Source organism: Eublepharis macularius, chromosome 1 (genome assembly GCF_028583425.1).
Source record: "Eublepharis macularius isolate TG4126 chromosome 1, MPM_Emac_v1.0, whole genome shotgun sequence".
NCBI classification, from domain to species: domain Eukaryota; kingdom Metazoa; phylum Chordata; class Lepidosauria; order Squamata; family Eublepharidae; genus Eublepharis; species Eublepharis macularius.
Genome location: NC_072790.1, coordinates 231235330 through 231257309, shown reverse-complemented (window position 1 = coordinate 231257309; position 21980 = coordinate 231235330). Strand labels below are relative to the sequence as shown.

Sequence of the window (21980 nt, the reverse complement as noted above, 5' to 3'; positions counted from 1 at the left end):
TGGGTTCAGGCATGGATTCCTTGTGCTGTTGGGGCTGCTGGTTGGAGGCCAGAACTGCGAGTTGTTTGGACCGGAGTGTTGTTGTTTGCTGCCCTGAAACCTTCTGGTTTGGGGAATCAGATGATCCAAAAGTGTCCCATTCTTTTTTCTGTGTTTACAAAACTCCCAAATCAGTTGTTTTGCTTTCTGTGAAAGATATTGATGAGGGCAGCCGCAAGAATATCTCCTCAGTACTGACTGGCTGCCTGAGCACCTGCCCTGTCTGCCATTGGCTTGTCTGCTCTGGGTACCTCTCAGTCCTTGGACGAGCACCGGACAAGAGTGCTTACAGTACCCTGCAGGCCTTGAAAAATCCATGGCAAAGAGCACACATGCCTTCTAACAGTTCACAGAAGAAAACAAGGACATACTTGTGATACCCCTATTGTCCTACCAAAGATTACTGCCTACAGACTCCCCAGTCCCTAGGCCAAATATCGAACACTCTGCTCTGTCTCTTGTATGCTATATTCATTTACTCTGCAGTATCCTCTCATCCATTAAAAGCCAAAAAAGCGTGGCTGTTTTTTCAAATAAAGATAGGCAGATGAAACGTAAGTGTCCAGGAACTTGGCATCAACAGCGCAAAATATAACTCGGGAACTGCAGTAGTGGAAATGGGTGGCTGTGCCCTGGAGGGTGCTTTAGTGTTCATGCACATGAGATGCGTTCCACCCTCCCCCACACGTGCGCTGCTAGAGTCCTGGAAGAGGGAGGTGAAACCTCGAGATATATTAGCAAGAGATATCCCCCAAAGGCCAAAGCAGGGATAAAATAGGTAGGTACCATGATTTATTTTTCCAGGGACAGGGATCAAAATGTTGGGGCTGCTTCAGTAAGTAGGGTCAGGAACGCCCCAACATCACCTAACAATCCAGTTCTGTAAAACCTTTTGCATTCCACATAGGCTTGCCAGTCTCCAGGTGGAAAAAATCCAGACTACGGAGATCCAGTACCTGGAGGAAATGGCTGTTTTGGAGAGTGGATTCTATGGCATTCTACCTCTCCCCAAACCCTGCCTCCAGGCTCCACCCCCAAATCTTCAGGAATTTCCCAACCTGGAGTTGATAACTAATTCCACAGTCTGCAAAGAGAATGGGGCAGTCACCTGAAATAATGAGCCTATGGAGTTTTCTTAATGGTAAAGCTTTTCCTGGACCTTGCCATTTCAAATTGCAAATTTTGGAACTGTGTGGATAGACACTTCCTAATAAGAACTCCCAGAATGCTAGTGTGTCAGGTAAAAGAGCAGCTTAGCATACTCGCTGGTATTCCACAAAAAGGGCAAGGGAGTGGGCCAGTGTGTACCTTCAAGCATGTAAGCCCTTCCCTCCCACACAACTTGAAGCGACAGTCTGGGTAATCTTTTACTGCCTGGTTCTGCCAGTTGGTCTCTGCAGTGTAGAGAGTATGACTGGGTCACCCACTGATTTCTTGCACATGATTGCCAATTGTTTCTTATTCACCAAGCTCTTTGATTTCCATAGTGGGCAAGTACTACAAAACCACTCGGGCCCTTATCACTATTGAAAGCTGCGTCCTGCAGAATCAAAGGAGAGATCAATTTTGCCCGAGTCCCCAGCCGAGCTTCCATCTGTTTCCTGCACGACACAAGAGGCCTCCTTCTTCTCTGCGTAGGCCAGAGAGCTGTGTTGCCTTGGAAGTGGCAGAAACAATGCTGTGGGCAGAACAGGGGAGACTAGACAGGAATTGTTCTGGTCTTGGATATGCCAGGGTCCCTCTCTGCAGCCTAGAAACGGTGTCCGCGTGTAGCTACCAGCTGGACCCAAGGGAACAAGATCTCACTTGTTCTGAATCTGCTTGTTCAAGGGCCTTGGATGTCAGGCCTTGAATCTACTACTGGGTGCCAAATGAATTCCAAAATCTTCCTTGAATCAAATTCATGGCTCTGGGATACAAATGCAAAAGGTGGCACAAAGCTGGATTCTTTGGTGAGGTTGGGACTTTGCTGTTTTCAGTGGCTTTGAGGACATTTGCTGATTTTAATGCAATGGATGGGGATTTCCATTTTTAAAACCCATTTTTTATTTTAAAAGCTCTGGAGTAGGAGTCAAAAGCAATGGAAATAGTTAATGGCCAGCACAAAAACGTCAATCAGAAAAAGAAGCCATAAAAACTATATATTTCAGAAAGTGGTAGCCTGTATTGGGGACAAAGAGTTCAGCTTAGTGTACTTGTTTGTATTCTTCAAGAAGGGAGAAGGACAAACCTGTGTGTACATTCAAACATGAATGTTTCCTCCCATGCAGCTTTAAGCGGTACAGTCCACGCAATCAACCCTGAGCAAAGTTGTGCTTTCTAAGTTCACTGAAGTTGGCGAGTTTTGAAGGAGCTTAGGCTTTTTACTCAGATAGGAGGGTTGTACTGTAGGGAAGTAGTTCCAAAGAGATGCATAAATAAAGGGACAGGGCTATAGACTTTGCTTCTAGGTAGTGACTATAGACTTTGCTTCTATATACTGTCTGTTGCTGTAAGTATGATCCTACTGAGTAGTATATATTGTTTAATATGTCAGTCTTAGAATTGCTTATGCTCTGTTTAGCATTTCTTTAACTCCATATTAGATTTTAGTTTTAAAGTTTTGCAAATTTGCATTTATATACCCAGTTATATTGTTTGTTGAAATGTCTTTGAAATTGACTATACTAATCTCACTCTGTGTAATCTGCCTCCAGTCTGAGTGAGAAAGGACTATAAACAAATAAACAAAGTTAAAAGCATTCATAAGCAGGCAGGACTTCCTCTGGTGGCTAACAAAGATCTGGCATAGTATATCTGGAGGTGTAGTGGTTAGAGTGTCTGCCTGTAACTGGAGAGAATCCTTACTTGGCTGTGAAGCTCACTGGTTGACTTTGGGGGCCATCTTCCTGTCTTGCTCTCAGCCTAACCTACCTTACAGACTTCTTGTGGGGCTAAGATGGCGGAGAGGAGAAACATATATGCCATCCGGAGATAAAACTATTCTAGAAAGATAGCAGCTAAGTGGCTAAGCTAGGGTTTAAGAACTCTCTGGTTTTAATTTCCTATTTGCCATGGATGTGCTATGTGACTGTTATGCACAACACAAACATATGCACAGAAGTAGTATATAAAATCCCTTTCTTCAAATCTGTATCCATCATGACCTTAGGTGAAGCATTGTCTCTCAGCTTCAGTACCTCCCCCATCTGTAATGAATAGTCATTCTGACCTACCTTAGGGGGTGGTTGTAACAATGACAAGATAAAAATATGTGAAGCTTCCTGAATACTTGAAAACATTATGCAAAGGCTTAGTTCTGTTTAAAAATTGTGGGTGTAGACCCAGACGAATCTGAGTAGGAGGGGAATTCTGTAATTGCGGAACCACCAAAGAGAAGACCTGTATCCGGTAGCCTCTTGCTTAACTTCAGAAAGTGGAAGCTCCAGAGAAGGGCCTTTGATGAAAATACCGATGGGCAGGTTCATGTGGAAGCCAACAGTCCTTAACTGGTACGCTGACATTCTGCAGATTAGCATGTCCTAGGCACAACAGGGATTGTGTAGACTTGTTTGTGTGTGTTTGTGCAACAATTTTTTATGATGCCAGTTAGGGCAGCTCCTGTTTCTTTTAGTAACTGACAGGCAGAAGTTGAGTTGGTGTAACTTTCCCAAGCTCTGCCAGTGGAACCAATGCTAAAGGTGGTGGAACCCATGCGGGAACAAATTCGTGGCACCTTCTATTGTCAGAGCAGCAAATATGGGGAGGGATCTGGAAACTTGAAACCAGAGGACGACTCTCACGGGGCTTCCAAAATGTATGTTCTTGTCTTTTAAAAATCAGTACAATGGCCAGTTGCACCATAGCTGTGCAATAGTCTGAGAGTGGCCAGTTGCGCCATAGCTGCACAATAGTCTGAGAGGTTTAGAATTTGGAACAGCAATCTACACTTCTTGCGTGGGAGAAATCAAGTAATTCAGGGTAATGGGTGCATTGATAGATACCCCCCGAGCTATATTCTATCTGGTTTTTGTAGTAGTATTAATGTATCCCCTGACGTGTCTGTTTATTCTATTTTATTTTAAAGGTTTGTATCTCCTCCCTTTCTGTATAGCTCAAGTTGGCTTACAAACATGACCACAATGTAATTAAAAATAGTACAAATACAAATTGAATCACACAGCTTTCTGAAGACAGGGGAAAGGCCCCCCACCCCCATTTAATCACCTGCCAGTAAATATAAATTCCAGTGTTAAAACTGCCCTTATAGAAAAGCGCGCTGAAGAAGAGTGGTCTTATTGGCCTTACGAAAAGCCAGCAGGCTTGTCCTTTATTGCATGGCCTGTGGGAACCAGTTCTACAACTTGAGAAGCAAGAAAAAATGCCTGGGAATGTGTGGAACCCACTGCAGGCAGAAAGGGACCTGAGAGAAGGAACCACTTTGAGGAGGCTAGCTGGCACAAAAAGTTGATACAGAGAGATTTATTTTATTATATTTCTATCTCACCTTTCTTGCCTGGAAATTGGGGTGTTATTCCAATCCAGACACTGTTCACACCCAAGACCTGCTTAGTTTTGACAAGCTGGATTGTATCTTGTACCTTCAGATTCCGTCTTAGCACTTCTGTTTCACAGGCTGAGAATAGGAACTTTTTTTGACAGCCCTGTTCTCATCCCGTAGATGAAGTCAAGCCCTGCCTCCTCAGTTACTATATGTTGCCAAAAGCTGCTTGCTGCCGGGTGGAATAGTTTCCTCTGTGATGGCTCTGTGCTTCGCTGATTTATAAGCCAATTTCACAAGCATTGCTTAAAAAACTGCAATTGTCTTAGCAGTCAGCAGTTCAAAACCTGCGGGTTGTAAAATGGTAGGCTCTTTGCTGTGTGACACCTTTAGTGTTCATGTTGTGCGCTAGAGATGCTTCCGTTCTGAGGTTTTTTAAAAAAAAATATAGTTTATTTACATTATGTATAGTCTGTCTTTTTCACCGAGACTCCAGGTGGATTACATAAGGTAGGTCAAGACAACCAATAGAATGAGACATCTAATAAACAATATAATGGGACTAGAATTGTAGGAATCTGAACGAAGCGTAAGTATTAAACATGACATGTTAAACAAGACCTTGGGGAGGGAGCTGAACACGAGTCCTTGGAGAAAGGCAGACTAGAAATGTCATAATAAGTAAAACACTCAAGAATGACAAATCCTTGTCACTCACATTAAAAAACATTTTAATATTCCTGCAGTGTGTGTGTGCGAGAGAGAAAGCAAGGAAATAACAGACTCTCTGTGGTGAATAGCATAAAGCCATGGAGCACTCAACAACTTTTAGCATTGTGGGAACATCTCAGATGAGCTGAGAACCCTGTCATCCAGAAGTGGTGCCAGCAACAAACAACCTGAGGCCATGAGCCAGCTTAGAAGTAGAGGAGGACGCGGATGAGCCCTGAAACAGGGGAGGGGAGAGAAGAGCGGGGGAGGGGGAGAGCTGATCCAAATACTGTTACTCCATCAAGCTCCGGATTGTCTGCTCTTACTAGCAGCGGCTATCCAGGTTCTGTGGCAGAGAAAAGCCTTTCCTACTGAGCCACAGCCCCTTTCTGGAACAGCGCATGTCAGCATGGGGAACATGTTGGGTCCCTATAGCCGTGGTGATGACAGGGCCCCCTGAGCTGATGCTTAGGAGTAAGCATCGGAGCGGAGTCCCATGCCTGTGGTTTCGAACCCTGCCTCCCCAGATTTTAGAAGAAAATGGCTGCACTCCAGCACCATTTTATAGCCACGTGGAATGGCCAAAACAGAAAGCATTTTGTCATTACTTATTTTGCCATTCTGTTTATATGTGCGAGCCGCTGAGGTTGTAGAGATGAGAGCCTTGGATCAAGACTTAGGAGATCTGGGTTTGAATCTCCACTCTGCTGTGAAACTCAGAGAGTGATTTTGGGGTCAGCCACTTGGGCCAGGGCCAAACTATATGTGATGGTGTCCTTCTGTCTGCTGTGGGGGCAGCACTGACATTTTAAAAGAGATTTTAAAAAGATGCGAAAGTCTGATTAAGATTGCAGTGCAGTGGGCTGAGGCACCCTTGTTTCCTCCCATGCCTTTTCAAGTGCAGAAATGGCTGTGGGGGAGGAGGGAGGCAGTTGTTTCGGCATTTGAAAAGGTGAGGGGGGAGGGGGAGACAAGAGGGGTTCAGCCTGCTTGCGTGCCTGATCACAGTTGGCACTCGTGGCATTTCTAAATCACTTTTAAATGGCGTTGATGTCCTCATGATAAACACAAGATTGCTGTCACATCTAGTTTGACCTTGGTTTAACCTACCTTGTAGGGCTGTTGTGTGGATAAAAACGGGGAAGGGAGAACCATGTATACCACCCTCAGCTGCTTGGAGAGGTAGGTAGGATAAAAATGGAAAAGATTATGGCTTTCCTTGGGAAGTTGTTCACACAGGTCAGGGAATCAATGCGATTGATAAGATTTAAAGTTTTTGTTTCCTGAATTTTATTGTGTTGTGAGTGGCCAGATTTTATGAATAAACACTTCAGAAAGGATTTCTGGAGTCTTGTGTGGTTGACTGCCAAGCTGATGCTCTTGTGTTTAGGTGCTTTTTTGTTATTTGATTCTTTGGCATGATATTCCATGTTAACATTCCATATTTCGCTGTAAGTTGGTTAAAGCTAGAGAAGAGGGAGCCAATACTGCTGTCTCTGTTTCTTCTTGATCTTGTACGATGTTGGTTTTCATTGCCGTTATTGATTATTTGTTTAGTTTCTTTTTACACCATTTTCATGCCATGAACACAGAGGAATTCAACATGCAGAAAAGGGAAATGATGCCAAACTTAAGACTTGTGGATTTTTTTCCCCTCGGTCTGACTGTGCCTCTTTGCTTTCTTGGCTGTTCTCCTGCAGGTGACGTTCACCAAACGGAAGTTTGGGTTGATGAAGAAAGCCTATGAACTCAGCGTCCTGTGTGACTGTGAGATTGCCCTGATCATTTTCAACCATTCGAACAAACTGTTCCAGTACGCTAGCACAGACATGGACAAGGTGCTTCTGAAGTACACAGAGTACAATGAACCCCACGAGAGCCGGACCAACGCAGACATAATTGAGGTAAAGAGCTTCCCCCACCCCCTTTTCCTCTGGCCCTTGTCCTAGCAAGCCATATCATGTGAGAACACCCCAAATTCTGCTTTGAGATAGCATCCAGCAATCTCCAGTGAAGCCAAGATATGTATGACCATGGGTGTGGCACACTCACCTTTATAAGAAGACCCACTGTTCCGTTCCCTACGGTGGCCATTGAAGAAACCCACAAGTGGGGTATGAAGGTGACAGAATCTAAAGGCTTGTGTACTATGAAGCACCAGCAGAACAGGGAGCGATTTCCCTTGCCATCCCTTTGGGTCTTCAGATTGGTCCTGGGGTTGGAGGACCCATGCGAACAAACAGCCCTGTGGGTTGGAGTACTGCAGTGAGGAGAGGGATGGGGCGGGGTGCTAATGGAAGAGAAAATGGAAGCGATTTTATCTGCTTCTCACAGCAGCTTTCCTCTCCCCGAACTTTCCAGCTGCTCGTCCATGTGAGTCCACAACTCCTGGAATGACATTTCTGGGGCTGAAAAAGAGACTGCTGCGGTGATGAATGTGGGGAAAATCAACTTGTGCTTTGGAGGATAGGAGCCAGGCTCTTTAAAGAAACAGTCCTTTTATTCCCCCCCCTCTTCGAGAGATAAGACAGCCTTCAAACTTTGACATTTCATTTAGAAATCGTATCTGATAGCTATTGATAAATTTATCCCTCTTGAGTTCAGGCCTCCGATGAAAATGAAGTTAATAATGTCACTAGGAGGGAGAAATTTTGGTAGATCACAGCTTCTCCCACCGGCACACCACTATGCCACATGCGTTTCAACAGCTGAAGAAACTAGGTCACGTGGAGTGAAGGGGCAGCAGGAATTCTAATATCATGATCCAGTGAAAATAGATTGTCACATACAGGGAAAGGCCACCACAAGGTGGGAAATGTAATTTTTTCCCCTCCTGAGGTTCTCATAAGTGTGTTTCCCCCCCCCCCCCACAATGTGGAGAGACACAGTGATGCCGAAAGGGTCAGGACTGTGCCATGACTGCACTGACAATGGTGACTTAATCAGGTGACTTAATGGCCACTTAATCAGGTTTGGTGGGGAGCGTGGACCTTACGGTGGAAAGGAGACTTCCAGGAGCAGTTCTTGGAAGTAAGCCAGAGAGAAATCAGGAGTTATACACACAGCCTGAGATGGAGGTTGGCCAATCTCAATCTTCAGCCTCCCAGGTATCCGTCCACCCCCAATCCCCTCCCTCTGCTTTCCTCCTCTCATTTCGGCAACCTCTTTGCCAGCCACAAAAGGCTCGTTTCCTGCATGTGCCACGTTCCAGAGAGTGGGACAGAACTAAGCTTATAACAGCCGCTTTGTCACCTTTCAATGAAAAACTCTGTGTGGGCAGCTCCCTTTTATGCTTGGGGAAATTTAGACAAATGAAAGGGTTGGCTGGGTAATTATTGACATTACAAGAGCATAAATTAAGGCACGCAGAACCTTTAGTCATTCAATTTATCTGCTCGAGACAGTGTGGAATACAAGGCCAGTGGAGAGGGGTAGGGAAAAAAATGTTCTAAGGAGGAAGTGCATTTTTCATGCATGGTGTGCTCTTTTCACTCAGATTCTCCCAGCATATTTTTTTTCTGTTTGTAAAATTTTAAAAAATATATAATTATGTTGTCACTAGTTTGCCACAGACCTGATGGCTAAATCATTTGCAGCTTTTAAAAGTTCAGAGCAAGGATTGGGAGGGGGGGAGATATGGTAGAGGTTAATAAAATGATGCATGGGCAAACATATTGCAGAATCCTGGTTTGGTTGATTGACTTCATTCTCTTCACTGATTGAGTTTCTCCTCATTGGTGATTCAAAGTGGCTTACATCATTCTCCTGTCCTCCATTTTATGTGAACAACAACCCCTGTGAGGTAGGTTAGGCTAAGAGGGTGTGCCTGGCCAAAAGTCACCTGGCAAGTTTCCGTGCCAGAGTGGGGATTTGAACCTGGGCCTCCGAGATCCTAGTCCAACACACTGTCTGCTATACTCTTTATCTACCGCACAATGCTGAATAACTGCGGTTGGTGACTGCAGACCTCTTCGCTAATAATGGTTAGTTAGCATCCATCAAACCAGGATCTAAAAGCATGATTTACAGTTAGTTCTAACTATGATTTTGTGTGATGTGCAAAGGTGGAGATTGTGGCTCTCGGCTCCTTCCCTGGTGGTGTCCTTGCACACCCCTCAACTACAGAGATGACTTGTCAGAGCAAAGGCGATGAAATCTAGTTTTGCTGTGTATCTGAACTGAACTATAGTGCAAAGAGAGTGGAAAGAGGGTGCTTTTTTCTCCCTCTCTCACCGTACAAGGGCTTAGGAGGGGTCACACAGTAGGCAGTAGGTTCAGAAAAGATAAAACAACGCAATTTTTCATAATTAACTTGAGAAATTTTCCATCATTAGATGGGACCCTTAGCTTTAAAAGACGACTGGACCAGTTCATGAAAGAGCAGAGTTCTTTCAGTGGCCATTAGCCAAGAAGGCAAAATAGAACCTCCATGTTCAGAGGTAGCATATCATTATATGCTGGGGACAAACAAGCTACAATGAAGGGTGGTTGGTTGCCTTCATCCATTGCTTGTGGGCTTTCTAGGGAAATCTAGTGGGCCACTGTGGGAAATGGTGAAAGGGGATTTTTGTGGAGCACGTTCTAGCGTATTCAAGTGGTCAGGCCTTTTGAGGATTCACTTTGGCCTATAGGAACTACCTGCTACGTAGGCACAACTTTTATGCCTTCATAGGTCACAACTTTTATGACAACTAAAGACCACCGCACCCTACTGTCCTTGAGTAATGTTGGTGGTTACAAGGAAGTTTGTTGTGTGAACTGAAAAACATCCAGGACAGCCACATAGCTGCCAAGATCTGTCGGATGCCTTCCTTGGAAGCTCTTCTGCCCTTTGCAGACTTCCCATTGAGGAACTGCTGAGAAGTTTTCAAGGAACCTTGCCAGTTTCCCAGCACGAACTTTGAAAAACCACCATGACAAACCAAAGACACAACTTGACCAAAGTTGCTATAAAACAAAACGTGAAATTAAATCCATCTACCTATTGTCATGAGCCCCATGGCACAGAGTGGTAAGCTGCAGTACTGCAGCCCAAGCTCTGTTCACGACCCGAGTTCAATCCCGACGGAAGCCGGGTTCAGGTAGCTGGCTCAAGGTTGACTCAGTCTTCCATCCTTCCGTGGTTGGTAAAACGAGTATCCAGTTTCTTGGGGGTAAAGTGTGGATGACTGGGGAAGGCAATGGCAAACCACCCGGTAACAAAAAAAAGTCTGCCAAGAGAACATCGTGATGCCATGGGTCAGTAATGACTCGATGCTTGCACAGGGGACTACCTTTACCTTTACCTATTGTTTGGGTTTCTGAGACAATGCATGCCTGCAATGTGCTGTGGAAATGCAAAGCATTATGTTGTTAAACGTTGGTTTTCTGTAGGCTTTCTTTAGAGAGCTGGGGTACTTGGCGATGAATCAGGAAGAAGTCTACTTGAATCTTATCTCTGGTATGAGCATTGTGGTAGTCCTTAAGATACTCTCTCTCTTTCAGCCTCCGATATGGGGGTAATAATGCAGGCCTACCTTGCAGGATTGTTGTAAGGATTACACCATGGTAATATATGTGAAGTTCAAGAAAATTGCTGTGGGAACAATGTGTTTTATTAAGCCAAAATCCTTTCCGAATAACCATTGTAGACGGTGTGGTCTTTAGAGGTAACCCCTTTCTGACACCCCTCACTGTGATATTAGTCAGTTTGAGTTGTTCAAAGAGCAGCTTAACAACTCCTTCCCACCCCCCACCCCCATCCTGTGGTTTTGCCGACCCGATTAGGTTTTCATCTTTGTATTCCTTTAGTGGATTTTTCTTCCTGCCTACAGCTGAGTCCCCCCAAGATGTTTAAACTCCCAACTTGTGTGCTGTTTCCCCCAATTTCCCCCTTGTTTGGGCAGCATTCTGTTTTCTCCCATACCCCTCTGCACCTTGCTGGGCTCTGTGGGGGTGAGAATCATAAGTGCCTGTGTGTGTACGGCTGTCTTGATTTTGGTCTCATGGCACACTGTGATTCTTAGTTGTGTGGGCTAATTGGGGTGGGGGAAGAGGCCTGACATTTAGCAGCCAGTGTGGCATAGCAGCTGAGAGAGAGAACTAGGACCTATTGGGTCCCTGATTCATCTCTATACCCTGTCTTTGGAAGAGAGGTTAAAAATAACAGAGTCTTCAGGGCTAGTGAGAGTAGACAGTCCTAGATTGACTGGTCTGGCTCTATATGGGCAGCTTCAAATGAATTCTGACATTGGTAGAGGGACCGTAGTTCAGTGGCAGAGCAAACTTGCATGCAGAAGATATTTGGTACAGTTACTGGCATCTCCAGCTATAAAAGGGTCTCGAATAATGTGTGTTGGGAAAGACCTTTCTCTGCCAGAGGTCTTGGAGGATCATTGGCAGTCAGAGTAGACCATTCTGAGCAATATCGTCCGACTTGCTATATGGCCACATAAAATGTTCTATGCTCAATCTGTGCCCTTCCCTGTGATTAGGCTTACCAACTGTGGGTTGAGAGATTTCAGGGTGGAGCCTGGGGAGGGCAGGGTTTGGGGAGGGGAGGGGTCCCAGTGGAGTATAACGCCAAAGAGTCCACCCTCCAAAGCAATCATTTTATTCAGGCTCCACCTGAACATTGCGGCCCTACCTGTGATGCTGGACTGGATTTACCTGTGACCTATTCTTGGTGAGCTCTAGCCAGGGGAACCTTCATGTTCAGAGGCAACATTTATTATGTATGTCTTTTATAGTCCACCTTCCTCACTGAGACTCAAGGCAGATTACATAGTGTGAGGTTAGTACAGTCACGATCAATGACACTTTAATAAACCATGCCATAGGATATGTAAATGCAGATTTGAAAAGACGTGGCATCAGCAAAAAACCAATACAGAGCTGAAGAAATGCTGAAACAGCGCGTAAGCAATTCTAAGACTGATATTAAACAACATAGAACTACCCAGCAGGATCATACCTAAAGCAACAGATAGGACATAAGGCAACAGATAGTCTGAACGTAGTGGTCCCTGTCTCTTCAGTGAAGCATCTCTTTGAGCCCATCTCCTTACAATACAGCCCTCCTATCTGAGAGCTAAACTACACCAGATGAATTACGCAAGGATGCTCAAGTGAAGGGAGATGCAATGTTAGCTGGGAAGCGTAGTTTGAATTTCACCTTTCTCTTCAAAGCTGGCAAAGATCACTCTTCAGAGGCTTTGTTAATTTCCTGTTTGCCTCCTGGAAGGCTCTGTCAATTATTAACAAACCCTCTGAGAAGCATCTTTGCTGGTTTGTAGAGAGAGGTGAAATTCAAACTACGCTTCCTGCCTAACATTGCATCTCCCTTCACTTGAGTGTCCTCGTGTAATTCATCTCGTGTAGTTTAGCAGTCAGTAAAAAAGCTTTCTTGAATAATTCAATTTTGCATCGTTTGCGGAAAGCCAGGAGAGTAGGGGATTTCCCAAACTCTCCAGGTAGGCCTTTCCATAGGGTGGGAACCAACACAGAGAATGCACGTGCTTGGGCAGCTGACATTGTACTCCCTGCTTTTGATGGAGTTTGTCTGACCTTTGCAGACAGTCAAGAGCCTAGGAGATATACTGGATCCAGCACTACTGCTAGAAAAGGAAGTTGAGGCAAAAAATGCTTTCTGCAACCTCGCTCTAGCCTGGAAGATGGCTTCCTACCTCGACATGACCGATTTGGCCACTTGGATCCATGCTGTGGTAACACCAGCTGCTGGAGGATAAAGACTGGATTGGCCCTGGGGAAATCCAGGTTCAAATCTCCACTGATTATGCTTTAGTACTGTGACCTTGGGTCATCAGTGTCTCTCGTGCAGGTTAACATACATCACATCGTTTGTTGTAAGGATAAAATAGGAGTTGGGGGGTGGGGAGATGTATGTTGCCTTGAACTTATTGGAAAGTGGGTGGGATTCAAATGATGGATTTTTTTCCATTTGGAAAGTCACTTTGCATACGGCTACTGAGCTTCCCTTGCAGTGATGTAACTATTGGGTTGTTCCAGGGTGCAGTTCCAGTTCTCAGAAGTCCAATGGCAAGACCTAATAATGCCTTCCAATATTTCACAGATGCAGATAGGGACAAGCTTTGAACACCCTTATTCAACTACCGAGGATCATCTCATCAGCCACACACTCTTCCCGGTTATTGCACGCCATTGAAGGCTCTTATCTGCCTGGGTTTGTTGAGTCTGAAGTTACCCACGCTCTCCATGTATAAAAGCCAAGTGTCAGTCCCTGGCAGTTAGCTCCCCGAGTTCTCCACAGTTAACACACAGGTGATCCAGTTGAAGTAACTTTATTAGAGATCCATTCAGTACAAGGTGCTCAGACAGTGGAATTGGCAGAAGTGACGTATGTGGGGCTAACAATGTTAGTTATAGAGAATATTCCTGCCTTTGGGAGAGAGGACCGTTAAGGCGGGGGGGTGGGGTGGGGTGAGACATTGTTTTAGAGTAGACAGTGAGAAAGATGAACTTATCTTTCGTTCTCAAGAAGGATACATTTCGAGCCAGTTTCAGCTGGCAGTCAAGGACACTGGCTCCGGGGAGCGAGAAAGAGGAAGCAAACATTTGCAAGATAACCTACTGGCATTGCAGCAATAAAGAACTTACCATACTCCCAGAGACCAGAGGCATAGCCAACATACATTCATGGCAGATATGCAGGAGGCATATATGACACCAAGTTGATAATGGTTATGTTGGCTGAAGATCCATTAGAAAAACCAAAGTCAACGTATGTCAATTCAAAATATTTATCAGTTCATGCATGATCGAAGCCATGAAGAATGGCTTCTCTTCCAGCTCATGCTAACCATGGTTTAATAAGGTGTTCCCAATAGGCAGTGCTTTACCAGAAAATGGTCTTTCCCATGTGAAGTGCATGGCTGGTGCTTTACATGTCCCGGAAGTGTGCATGGGTGATGGCATTAAGAGGGCATTCTTGGTCAATCTAGGGATATAGGTGAGGGCTTGGGTAGATTTTTCTACAGCCCGTAGATCCAAAGCTGCTTAGGGCTTTCTAGGTCAAAGCCAACATCTGGAATGTGTTTGCCAGGAAAAGCTGTGAAAGCCCGCGTAGAGTTGGGAGCTCTGGTGAAACACGCTGCCGCTGATCCGCAGCCGTGGGAAGATGCGATCTCCTGTTCTGCACCAGCTGTTTGCGCATGACTCCTCAAAGGTCGCCCTGCATTGAGTGCATGACAAACAGCCCATCATTGTGGCTAGTAATTCATGAATGACCCAATCCTAATAGAAAAAGTGAGCCAAAGGTAGCTTTTAAGGGCCTGTGAGTCAGGCTATTGGTCCGTCTTGCTCAGGGTTATCTAGTCTGACTGGCAGCAGTCCTCTAGCGTCTTACTGCTATATCAAATGCTTTCAATTGGAAGGGGAGGGGGCTGAACCTGGGGCTTTCAGCTTGCAGTGGTTGATAGCTAAACTATGGATCTTTTACGATAGCGCAGGTAGCTTTTCCTTGATAGTCTGCTTTAGGCAGATTCGCATTGAGTCTCAAGCTGAAAGAAGCCTTTCTGCATGTCCAAGAATGGCCTGTTAATACTATTATCCATGCACCAGGTTTGAAGAAAAATACATGGGGAGGCCTTCCAGAGGGTACCTCAAAAGCTGTGCATTTCTGCAGCACACGGAGCCCTCCAAAAGGCCTGCATATTACCAAGCGGTTCGCATTGCAGGTGATTCCTCCGTTTGATGGAAGATGCCAGCAACTAAACCTACAACCATCCACGTGCAAAGCATGTACTCTGTCACCAAGCTATGGACTCCCTCCAGACTTGAGAAGTCATATGAAACTATCTTATAAGGCATCAGACTATTGGCACCTTTTTTCCAGAGGTATTTCTCAGCCTTGCTAGCTGAATCCATAGCTGTAGGTGCCAGAGGCTGAACCTGGGACTTTCAGCATGGATCGCATAAGGTTGGGCGCTAGTGTAAACCCCTACCCAAATGAACACACAGTGTAAGCAAGCCTCAGATTCTCTGGCTCATTTTTTAACACATTCTTGGCCTGCTTTGTAACCTGTGACCTTTTGCCCTTGACTTCCCGCATGGTTGCCCATTGTGATGTTCCTCCCTCCCAGCAATGTTCGTCAGCCTGCAAACGTCAGCGACGGCCAAGAGGAGATCTCTGTAGCAGAGACCGCAGCCTTGTTCACGGGGCACGTGAAAAGGTTGCAACTGCCTTGCTGTTCTCCATAGATAATTTACAGAGATTCGCTGTGGCCCATTTTTCCGTTCGGAGATGTAGGGCTGGCGGGAGGGAGGAAAGAAAATCCACCGACGATGTAAAGCTTTTCTTTCTTGTGCTGAGTGCCAAGCAAATGGAAGGCTGATAAAAAATGAATGTACCTCCAAAGCACAGGAGATTGCAAGCTTTGCCATTTTAACTCTTTATTTTCCTTGGGCCAGAGAATGAATACAAGCCAGCTCCTGTTTTTTGCTTGGGAGAGTTGTGAGACTTAGACTGTAATAGTTCAGGCGGTTATTCCTTGCAGCCCGCTGTTGCACATGATTAATTATCTTGAGGATAATGAGTCCTTTTCTGGCTTCAGCCTCTCATTTGCTTACATCAGTGCTTCTCAAACTTTTGTAAAAATTGTGCTCTCTTTTCTCCACTGGTAAAAGGTCTCTCTTCCTCCTCCCCACACACGTTTCAGCCCAGAGAAGTGAAGTCAAATGATGACCTTTTTTTTTCCCTCCAGACTTTAGCTTCAGTGATATTATGACCTTCTGATGCTTTTGTTGAAGCTGACTGGTCTCCTCCCCTTCCTTGTCAAAATGCTGGTAGATTGCTACTTGCACTGAATGCTATGTAGTTATTTTTTAAAATAATGATCTGTGTTAAATTCCTGTTTGGTAAGCTACCTCTAGCACAACTCATAGGGAAGCAGGATTTTAAATAGAGGCCTCCACCCTGGTTCTGATACTTCTGTGCCGCTTCTGGTTTGCTTATTGCACACTGTAAGTGCAGAAGATTCCAGGTTTCAAATCCCAGGGGTCTCAAGTAACATCTTTCTCTGCCCTGAGGCCCTGGCATATCCGTAAACCATACAACACTATTTGGTGAAACTAAACAGAAGTCTAGTGGGCCCTTCGAGATTAGCAAGTTGCATTCCAGAGTAAGCTCTTGTGAGTCAGGGCTCACTTCATCGGATGTGTGGAGCATACATCCGTAGCAGATATGTTTATACTTAAAGTTAACAAACAACAGCAAGGCGAGAATGGGATGATGTGACAAGGAGAGGCCAGTTTGAAACCATAACCAATGAAACAGAAGTTAACCCACTGAGAGAGAACTCAATCACTTGTTTAGGGAAGCCAGCCTGGTTGCCTTTCCAACATTGCAAGTGAGGCTCAAAGACGGAGAGGCCAGATTTATATCTTGCTGTTCCATCAGGTTCAAAGTGGTTTGCTTAAGGCCCATGCAGTGATTTTCTGCGGGGGATTTTCTGTGTTCTGCTTCGGTCTGATACCCTCCCCATCATACAAGCTCACAACCCCCATTTGAGATGCCACCAGGGATTTACAGGGGTTTTAAACCAATCAATTTATAGTGGTGGAAGTGTTGTCATGTCACAGCCAACTTATGCCAACCCCATACGGTTTTCAAGGCATGAGATATTCAGAGGTGGTTTGCCATTGCCTGTCTGTAATGACCCTGGTCTTCCCTGGTGGTTTTTCATTCAAGAACTAACCAGGGCTGACCATGCTTCCAATAGCTGATGAGATCACGCTAACCCATGCTATCAAAGTCATGCTTGGAGTGCATGCTTATCCCTTTCTTCCTCATTTAATCTTCACATCAGACCTCCGAGTTAACTTAGGCAGAAAGATAAATGACTGGTGCAAGGAGGTTGCTCAGTGAATGTCATGGAAGAGCAGGGATTTGAACTCGGGTCTTCCCAGTACAGCTTGAAGAATTGCATGAGCACACACTTGTAGGCATTGTAGATGGAACTCAGTAGCAGTGGAAACAAATCACTTGCTCCATACATACTGCTGAGGTCTGCGTTGCCATTTAGGACTGGTTTATGTGATCAGGACCTGCCTGCAGCCAACTTGGGTTGACAATGGTTTTTATCGGTGGCAGTGGAACCAAACCACAAGTTCTTGCGCAAAAAGGATTACATGCCTCAGTTCGCCCACTTTCCCCAAGTCATACTTTGTCTTGAGGGTTCTTGCAATTGGACTCCAGTGCTGTGGAGAACGGGGTGGGGAGAGGAATTCTGATGTAAGACACCAAAATTTGAAATAGATCCAGAGGCGTTAACCATGTTAGTCTGTAGTCGCAAAATAGTAAAGAATCCAGTAGCATCTTTAAGACTAACCAACTTCTTTGTAGCATAAGCTTTCGAGAACCACGGTTCTCTTCGTCAGATGCATTCATGCTTATGCTACAAAAAAAAGTTGGTTAGTCTTAAAGGTGCTACTAGACTCTTTACTATTTTGCAAAATTTGAAAGTGTTCTGTATTGTCAGATGTCATACCCTAGCCCCTGTCTGTTGTGATGAGGTTTCATTAATCCAGTATTATATGACAAGGATCTTGAAAGTCCCCCCAGAAGATTGTCACAGAGCCAGACAGTACCCAGCAGGAAAGTTTTGAACATTTCAGTATGCTTATCTGTCTCTCTAACCTTTCCGTAAAAGGTTGGATGCGAACTGTCCTAAGTTCTTCTTTAATTCCACAGCCCCTGCCCCAGTAAGTGAGCATAAGCTGAAGTACAAGAACTTGCTGTTGTTACTTTTTGTCTTTGAATCCCAGAATGCCTATAAGTTGGGACTGCAGGAAACGCATGCCATCCTAGTTTTTATTTTTTGCTTCTGTCGACACTCTGCTCGAGTTACCAACATAAAAGTACTTTGTGTGTGTGTGTGTGTTTTTGTAGTGAAGCATGTTGTTTGTAGTGGCTGCCAGCTGGAAAGGACTGGATCAGCCCAGCCTAGGCTCCCTTCCCCCGCCTCCAAGCAAGCTGCCCAGAGACCCAGCAGGCCTGTGTGCATGATTAGCAAGGTCTCAGGAATCTGCAACCCACATTGCACATGGCGGTGGCGTTATCTGTTGCCCGAGGCTCACCTTTTGAAAGGCTGGGCAATCTTCATGCCCAAAGAAGGACAATGGAGAAAGTTGCATTAGATTATTAATTCATGTACACTCATCAGGGCACATGGCACTTTACAGGAACGAGAACCAAAACCTTCACCCCCCCCAACCCACCCTCCGGGGAATGTCACTGCCATGAAGAGCTTACAATCTAAATTTCAGTGGGGGAAGGGGGTGAAAAAGGAAGAGGGTACAAAGGTAGCAAAGGATGGCTATTGAGTGAATGCAAAGCGTAGGTTTTGTTTGGATCTTGGGCAAAGGGAGGCCTTTCCTACCATCTGCCACCTTGATTGAACATGAGTCCTTTTGTGTGTAACCGATGAGAGTCTCTCTACATGAGACATCTTACACGGGGACGCTCAAGTGGAGGGAGATGCAATGTTGGCCAGGAAGCGGAGGCGAAGATGAAATTAACAAACCCTCTGAGGAGTGATCTCTGCAGGCTGTGTCTTTTTAAACTATTCTGGTGTAGAGAGGTGAAATTGACAGAGCCTTTGGCACTGTCTTTTCAAACTACGCTTCCTGGCTAACATTGTGCCTCTCCCTACATTTGAGCGTCCCCGTGTAAGATGTCTTGTGTCGAGAAACTCTGAGCTTCTGGTGTTGAGTTACACTCCCTCTGTTACAAAATATTTTGTGAAAGTCATTGTGGTATGACCCATTCCTCCATGGTCTTTGATGGGTGGCACCATAGTGAGACCCATGAGAACATCCGTATCTTCTCAGCCTTATCTTTAAAGTCTCAAGTGGTTTGCCATAGATGGCATGCCCTGATGTGGACTCGGTGCTCCTGTCACATTAGAGAGCAGGGCTGGTCCTCCGGTGAAGTGATCGAAACAATTACTTGGGGCAAAGCAATGGAGGAGAATGCCATTGCACTACATGGTCATGTTTTAACTTATGGCCATTGGTAGCGCGAGAGGCAACTGAAGCAACTGGGTGTCACTTTGGACCTGGCTGGTGGTGGCCTAGGAGGCAACAGTGGGTGTACCTCAATTACCCTAGTAGTGGGTAATCGCGTGTTCTGTGACCGTTGTCCGGTGCTCTTTCCTCTGGTGAAGCAGATGGTTAACTACAGTGGGGCAATTACTTTTGCTGTGCTTGTGACGCCCCATTGAAGATGGCCCATGGATTAGTCTTGTACAGGAGGAACCTTTACCAAGGACATGCGCATTCTTTGAACACCAGCTTTTAAAAAAGAGATGATGTTTGAACACTGTGCTTCCCCCCCGCCCCAACACACACTGCTGTTTTCTGCCCTCTTCATACCTTGCTGAGAAAGAGAGATGCCATCTGGATGTCTGCTGGAGGGTAGTTAAAAAACTTTGAGAAAGAGCCGAGCTCGTTAAGAGGGAAGGGTTTGCCAACCAAGCCTTGGTTTGTTGCTTTGAAATATTCCCGATACGACTGTCGCCTTTGATCTCGTATTGTTCTCCACCTGTGGGAAGAATGATTGTCGCCTCATTTCTGAGAACAATCCCTGCCTCTCTGTCTCCCCCAGCACATTAGAAATAGGAAAGAACTATAGAAGCTTGTCTCTCAAGCAGGGCGCTGTTCCGTTGAAAGTTTTCATGTGCAAGGAAATTTCCTGCAAGCGGTGCCTTTAAGTCCATGAGATGTGAATACAGTTTGGGTCTTTTGAACGACTGGGTTGAAACTTGCTCAGGCTTATTTCCAATTTCATTTTTGCCTAAGCTGAAAAATGGCTGTCTGTTTCCAGTAGTTTTTGACACCCCTCGTCCCTGGCTACGTTTCTGATAGCCTTGTCCTTAACTGTGCAGCGCTAAGGAAATGTTTGGCAGTGACATCATAGCTGTTGTTGAAATGTAGCTACAGGATATCTGATGGACCACATTGGCTGTTGTAATTTTATTTACTGTTGTACCGTTGCTCTGCTTTTGGCCCGATGTTCAGTTGGCTGTGTAAAACTTTGTGGAAATCCATTTCTGAAAATGGAGAGAGCCGCAGGAGAGGGGAAAGAAAGCTTGGAAAAATCCATTCCCCGGTATAATTTCAGTGTGCTCTTGAAAAATCCCACCTCATCAAAACTGCAGATTTTTAAGGTTAATGACAAAAAATAGATTCCCTAGTGTTTTTCCTTGATTTCCACACACCAAGAATCTCCAGCCTGGCTTCTGAGTTAGAACGGTTAACGCTGTTTGGAAAAGACCAATTTCCTCCTCCTGCTCTCCTCCCCCCCCCCACCACCATTTTTTTTCACACACCCCTTTCAGTTTCTTGTTGGCACAAAAAGGGCTCAAGACTTCCAGGAAATGTTGCAGCTTTGACTTTTAAAAAGAAATTGGCAAGTGATGATCCCATAATACAGGCTAATTGCTTCTGGTATTTTGAAAATACAATGATTAAGTGTGGATGAGGAAGGCAGTCTTCAAATTGGCTGCTGCACGTGGAACAGAAATTTCGTAGGCATAGTATTTAAGGGGGGGAGGTTGGTCTTGATGACATGCACCAGCATGCATCTGAAATGTGTAATTGCTCTTTTTTATAAATAGGAGGTGACCTGAAAGAAAGAGAGAGAAGTACAGTCTTCTCTAAAAGTTTGTTAGTGCGTTAGTTATCAAACTCCACTAGCATAATCCTCGGATTCTCCCATTTCACTTTGTGCAGAGATTTATAGCTAGATTATAGCTCTCAATTTGAGCTGGCTTTGCCAGCAGTGGTTTCAGAAGCCAATGGTGTTCACAGAACCAGAGCATCTCTGATTTTGTAACATATAAGATCAATTAGATATTATGCCAAACCATGGTTCTGCTATGGCTTGGCACAGAATTTTTAAAAAGTATTTTTTGATTAGCTGGTGAAATGGACTTGGAAACCAGGATTTGCAGTGGGTTTGCAAACTGTGGTTTGCACCAGCAATAGTTTGGCATGATGTCTGAATTGACAAACCAGAGGTACAGCTGTTGCTCTGCTTCCAGAGTCCACAGTAACTAGGGACAGGCACTGAGCAGATGGGGATAGGGGAGCAGAAAAGCAGCTCTCAACCATGGTTGTCTGCTTAAGTGGGTTTGGGCTTTAAATTAATAATAATAGCATTAGATCTATATACCACCCTTCAGGACAACTTAAGACCCACTCAGAGCAATTTACAAAGTGTGTTGTTATTATCCTCACGACAATTGCCCTGTGAGGTAGGTGGGGCTGAGAGAGCTCCTAGAAGCTATGACTGACCCAAGGCCACCTTCAAGTGGAGAATTTGGGAAATCAAACCTGGTTCTCCAGATCACAGTCCCGTTGCTCTTTACCACTACACCAAACTGGCATAGTGGCTTGGTTCAGACATAATGGCTCATCATAATATACTGTTGTGTGAATGATCTTTGAAGGAGTTCAGGCTTGCTTGCACAGCCTTTCATTACTTTGTTTGGGATAGAACAATGACTTCTGGGTTGCCAGCTAACTCTAGTTTATTATTATAGCTGAACTGTCAAACTGTGGTTTGTGCTTCTCCTGCAAACCAGGATCCCAAACTGGGAACAAACCATTGTTCGGAAGCTATAATAGCAAACTGTGTCTTGTGACAAGCCTGGAAATAACTTATTATCTTGGCACATTGGAAGGGAAGGAGGGATTGCCAGAACCGAAGGATTCCTTATGCTTGTTCATT

General features: G+C 45.0%; 1 protein-coding gene across 7 annotated transcripts in view; it reads left to right on the top strand.

Moving 5' to 3' along the window:
* MEF2D (myocyte enhancer factor 2D) overlaps positions 1-21980 on the top strand; it is a 172993-nt gene that overhangs the window by 116844 nt on the left and 34169 nt on the right. For all 7 annotated transcript variants that reach the window (XM_054995746.1, XM_054995737.1, XM_054995766.1 and 4 more), the window contains exon 3: positions 6931-7134. In XM_054995746.1, coding sequence (XP_054851721.1) covers positions 6931-7134 — 204 coding nt within the window. The remainder of the gene's footprint in view (positions 1-6930; positions 7135-21980) is intronic.